This window comes from Hippopotamus amphibius, chromosome 1, assembly GCF_030028045.1.
Source record: "Hippopotamus amphibius kiboko isolate mHipAmp2 chromosome 1, mHipAmp2.hap2, whole genome shotgun sequence".
NCBI classification, from domain to species: domain Eukaryota; kingdom Metazoa; phylum Chordata; class Mammalia; order Artiodactyla; family Hippopotamidae; genus Hippopotamus; species Hippopotamus amphibius.
In genome coordinates, this window is record NC_080186.1 from 46,983,678 (window position 1) to 46,989,533 (window position 5,856).

Below are 5,856 nucleotides of genomic sequence, written 5' to 3' on the forward strand. Positions count from 1 at the left end.
AGAAGTAGCTTGTATATCTATTTTGCCTACTTGTATATGTAACATACATTTATCTTGTCTATTTTTCTTCTGGATAGACTGCTTTTCAAAAACACTGTGAAACATATGTGTGCATGAATGTATATATATGTGCATTTGCTGAAACTATTGTGTAATAGACTATTGTTTTCTAGCATTGGATTTGGCCAGGCAAATCAAGAAATTGTCACTGGTCTTGTTCTTGGTGTTGCTGCCTGCCATGCCCTTCTCAGTGCTTGGTGAACTGTTCCATATAGCCTGGGGCCACTGGGCGGAACTTTCTCATGCTGTAGGCCAGAGTTTAGCAAACTGAAAAGGATGGCCAAATCTTGCCTGTCACCGATTTCTGTATGACCCTCAAGCTAAGAAAACATTTTAAATGGTTAGGGGAAAATATCAAAAGAAGAGGCATATTTGACATAAAAATTATGTGAAATTCAAATCTCAATATCTATAAATAAAATTTTATTGGAACACAGATATACTCTGTTCTGTCATTTATGGCTGTTTTCATGTTACAGTGGCAGAGGTGAGTAACTGCTACAGATACCACTTAGTTAGCAAAGCCTAAGATATTTACTATCCGGCTCTTTACAGAAATAGTTTGCTGGCCCTTGCTGTAGATTCATACCTTCAAAGGGGATAATAAATAACATATTCCATTACTAATATGTCTCTTCTTCACTATTAGCTCTCACCTATATTAGGGCTGTTAATGGGATTTTGCCAGAATCTCTTTTACTTACTGCTATAATGCTGGACATCTTTATCAGGAAGAATAGAATCGAGCCATTTCTTATTTCAGTCCACCACCAGAAATTCCTTGAGGTATTTGGAATATAAAAGGCATCCTTCTTTATTTTGGCTTTGTGCATATTTTTACCCATTTAAATTCCTTTGGCCATTTTAACAGACGTTTGGTAGTAGAAAGAAACTGATCTTACTTAGCTCATGGCTATTTACTTCACATTAGTAAATATTTGCTGAATAAGTAAATGCCATTTTCACTTTATCGATGAAGTTCCATGACTAATGATGCCTACTGGAACTAAGCATGCATTCTCTATCCCCCTTTATATATTGAATGTGACATCACTGCCGTCTCAAAAATTAGCCCTAAAGCCAGAATAGTCTTCCAAAATTCACCCAACCCTTCTGTAGCCAGTTGTACCTTCTTTCCTCTTCTCACTGACCCTGTATTCCCAAGTCCCTTGCATATCTTTAAACTGTGTTTACTTTAATGGCACCTCTTTTAAGATCTTTCTTATCCTCTACCATATAGTAGAGGTATTTCTCTATGTTTTACATCCAAACATGAAGTAGAAAGTTCTTTGAGATTAAGATTTTGCCCTCGTTTAAACTGCTTTTCAATAAATAATTATTGGATTTTGACATCCTTGGCTTGGGGCCTTCCCACAGATATTATTCCCCCAGAAGTCACTGCTATATTAGCTCTGAAGTTAGGATTGACTTAGAGGGATTTAGGCCATATGTGGATAAATGGGAAGAAAGGAGGATTTTAAGGAAAATTTCACAAGCAAAAGAGGAATATTTGCACAGATGTTTAAAGGAAGAACAACGAAAACAGATTTCTGAGGTCAAATAAAACATTGGGTTAAACAAAATTAAATTCTTTATTGCAGAACATCTCAAATCCTATGCTAGCATGGATTGTGAAATATACAAAGTTCCCTAACATGATTTGGCCATGAAAGCTTTTTTTTTTTTTTCCATGGTGAATCTAAAGGGATTAGTGGGAAATGCTGCTCTGTGTATCTCTCCTGCTCATAATGGTTTCCCGTTGTCTATGGGGGAATAGTCTTGACAAGATTAATCAATTCCTTCTGAAGAAAATCTTGTAATAGCTCCTTTGACCCTTTGTCCTCTCAATTCACCAACCAATCTTCATAGCTAACTAAACCTTAACCAAAGTCACTGCTCTCATATGTTTTCTTTCACATTATCTGGGTTAAATAACTGTCCCAGATTCAAGGTTTAATAGATGGAAACAAACAATATTATTAAAGACGGCACAGTCACGATGATTCCCCTACTCTACTTCATAAATATGCGTAATCTGGTCTTCCAACTTTAACCACAACAGGATAATAAACTTCTAGTCTTTTACCTAAAGAATCCTGAAATGTGTTCTTTTTTCCCTATTCATTTATTCAAGAAATATTTTTGAGAGCCTCCTATATGCCAGGCACTAGTTTAGGTTTTTAAGATATATCAAGGACCAAAGAAAGACTGCCTTTGTAGAGCCTATACTCTAGCTAGAAGAGGGAAGCAGATGATACTATAATGGTTGATACACGTCATTAGACGTTTGTCCAGATGCACAGAAGGTGAAACACCAAGAAAGAACCGTGATGTAAACCATGGACTTTGGATGATGATATGTCAATGTAGGTGTATCAGGTGTTACAAATGTCACATTGTGATGGGGATGTTGATAATGTGGGAATCTATGCATGCATGGGGGCAGTGGGGTACATGGGAAATCTCTGTACCTTCCACTCAATTTTCTGCAAACCTAAAACTGTTCTAAATAACAGTCTATCAAAATAAAAAAATAAGCCAAGTAAATAAGCAAATAAATAATTAAATATGTCATAAAGCATACCCTGCTATGAGAAATAAAAAACAAAAAGTAAGGGGTAGAATAATGCAAAAAGACACATGCACTCCAATGTTCATTGCAGCACTATTTATAATAGCTAGGACATGGAAGCAACCTAAATGTCCATCAACAGATGAATGGATAAAGAAGATGTGGTACATATATACAATGGAATACTACTCGGCTGTAAAAAAGAACAACATTGGGACATTTGTAGAGACATGGATGGACCTAGAGACTGTCATACAGAGTGAAGTGAGTCAGAAAGAGAAAAACAAATATTGTATATTAACACATACATGCAGAATATAGAAAAATGGTACAAATCAACCAGTTTGCAAGGCAGAAATAGAGACACAGATGTGGAGAACAAACATGTGGACACCAAGTGGGGAAAGCTGGGGGAGGGGGGTTGGGGTGGGATGAACTGGGAGATTGGGATTGCCATACATACATTACTAATAAGAAAAAAAATATCAAACTGTACGCTTTAAATATATGCAGTTTATTGCATGTCAGTTGTATCTCAATAAAAGTTTTTAAAGAAAAAAAAAGTAAGGGGTGGAGTATAGGTTGAAATTTTAAATAAGGTGGTCTCATTGAGAAGGTAGCATTTTAGCAAAATCTCTAAGGAATTGAGGTACACATGTCTCTCTCTCTACTCGAGAGACAGAAACACAATTTTAATATATTTTGTCAAGTGACAAAGCAAAGTTCAGATTCCATGGAAACACAGGTCAGAGGAAAAGTCTCTAATCTGGGGATTAAGAAAGGCTTTTTGGAGGAAGTAATTCCTGATATGAGTTTTAAAAGGTGAATAAACATTAACATAAAGCTTATTTTTTTCCATTCCTGATACAATGGTACTTAGAAGATGAACTGACAACTAGATGAGTAACCACTTTTGGAGCACAATTTTATACAGAGTTGTTTTAAATACAACACTTCTCACTCAGTAGTGTGAGAGAACCCTAATCACTCACTGCCTCAGAGGTTCGCTTTTTCCCATCTGATAACCAGAATGAAGAAAAACAAAGTATTTGCTTAAAAGATACAATAAATAGAAAAGTTATGGGAGCCTAGCTCTTGTGGGTTTTTCACAAGGTGATCTGCAAGCAGTATTTTAATTTGTGGACCTGGGGCTTTGCATAGTGTCTTTTCCCAGGGGAACTGCAACTGGGGTGGGGGGTTGCAGCGGGGAGAAAAAGCTGCCTAGTTGAAGAAAGGGAGAGTGACCCAGAAGTGGAATTTCCATCAGGCGTCCCTACAGATGGAGGGTGAGGGAGGGAGTAGGTTTGTAGTTTTCCACGTAGGTGGCCAACTTGTTGGCCTCAGCGTGTTACCAGTCATGAGGCTGAAGCTAAATGCTTTGTCAGTGTCTGCTCCTTCAAAAGAACTGCCATGGTAACCGCAGTGCCCACAGGCTTTGCTGAAAGCCTTTTGAGTTTCAGCGGAAAGAAGGGGCCATGTCAAACAAATGCTGATTCCCCCTCCTCCAAGTGCAGAGTCTGTCCAAACCTGGGAGCTCTATTTTATAGTCTGGAGGCTTCTCTTGTCCTACAAGCCTAACCTTCAATTTGAAAATGTTCTGAAAGTTTTCCTCAAAATGAAAATATTTGTTCAAATCCTCAGAATGCAATGAGAAAATATCCGTCTAGCAAAAGCAATGACTTAGCATTTTGGGGTTGGCACAAAAGTAGGAAAACATAGCAGAGGGAATCACAGGCTGTCTGGCTATTGGCTGGGTCTTGCTTCTGAGGATTAAATCGCCTTGTGAACTTGGCTTACCTTCTCTCTTGATGGCTCTTGGATAGTATTCCCAAGACCTCATATTTTTCTGTGCACTAATTTACTTGGAGAATCTTATAGAGACTCACTACATCACACCGCAGAGACTAGCTTCCACTATCCCCTTATTTTTGAGATCGGGAAACTGAGGTCTGTAGAGGCTTTATGATTTCTCTCCAAGGCCACACAGTTAGTGTCAGAACTGGGAATAAAACACAGTCTCCCAGCTCTTTCAACTACTTCACATTACCGCCTCCTCCTCCTCTCAGAAATGTTTTTTCCCCTATGACCCTTTTTATTCCTAGGTCACATGATGAAGTTTGTGTTAATCTTAGTAAACGTTCTTAGCGCAAACTCCAGGCGAAGTATTCTCAAGTGTGTACTCTTCAGGGAAACATAGCACATGAATGAGAAAGTAGGTGGTCTGAAAGACGAATTGTAAATGATGACACTGACTTCAAGTTCTCAGCCATACAAAGAGATATGGGCCAACTTACTTAACCTCTCTGTCTCCATATTTGCAAAGCCAGGATGATCTGTTTCCATTTAGTGGTGACTCTGTGAAGTATTTGAAATCAATGATGGGGGTAAGTGGCATCTGGGGGCTGGAGAAAATAGAATCCCCAAGCCCCTGGCTTTGCTTTTTTTTTTTTTTTTTTTTTAATCAGTAAGATCAACAGCAGCAAAGAGCTCAGTTTTTTATTGAACGTGTTACTAAAGAGGTTTAGTCAAAAAGACCAAAGCCCATGTCATCATCAGACTCTTCAGATTCTTCTTTCTTTGCTTCTACCTTCTCCTCCTCAGCTGGGGCAGCAGTGGTGGAGGGGGCAGGACCTCCTGCTGGCACAGCACCAGCTGCTGGGGCAGGTCCACCAGCCCCTACATTGCAGATGAGACTCCCGATGTTAACATTGGCCAAAGCCTTTGCAAACGAGCCTGGCCAGAAAGGTTCAACATTTACGCCAGCTGCTTTAATGAGGGCATTGATCTTATCCTCCGTGACCGTCACCTCATTGTCGTGCAGGATGAGGGCCGAGTAGATGCAGGCGAGCTCCGAGACGGAGGCCATGGCGCGGACGAGGGCTAGGCGGGGACTGCTGGGCACGGTGCTAGTCGCCGGATGAAGTGAGGGCCTCACCCCAACGCGGCCTTAGCTTCCTCAGAAGGACCGAGCACCTTAGCGACAGCTGAGGAAAGAGCTGGGTTTGCTTTTAGTAGCTGTAATTGCACTGTGCTCTGACCAGATTCCTCCCCATGTTAAAATCCCACTTCCCTCCCTTCCTTGTAGTTAGACCCATTCCTGCCTATGCCTAGCCAGACCCCTGAGTTGTACACTATTTTGTATACTTAATTCAACCATTCAAAAATATGTTAGCACACTGGACCATGGGGTTAAGTGCTGAGATCACAAATGGTTTCTTATTCAA

General features: G+C 39.8%; 1 protein-coding gene across 1 annotated transcript; it reads right to left on the reverse strand.

The window, feature by feature from the left end:
- Positions 1-5,097: 5,097 nt before the first annotated feature.
- Positions 5,098-5,615, reverse strand: LOC130859128 (60S acidic ribosomal protein P1-like). Its single transcript, XM_057746461.1, has one exon. It carries the CDS (start codon positions 5,496-5,498, stop codon positions 5,154-5,156), a length of 345 nt encoding a protein of 114 aa, XP_057602444.1. The 5' UTR covers positions 5,499-5,615; the 3' UTR covers positions 5,098-5,153.
- Positions 5,616-5,856: the final 241 nt, after the last annotated feature.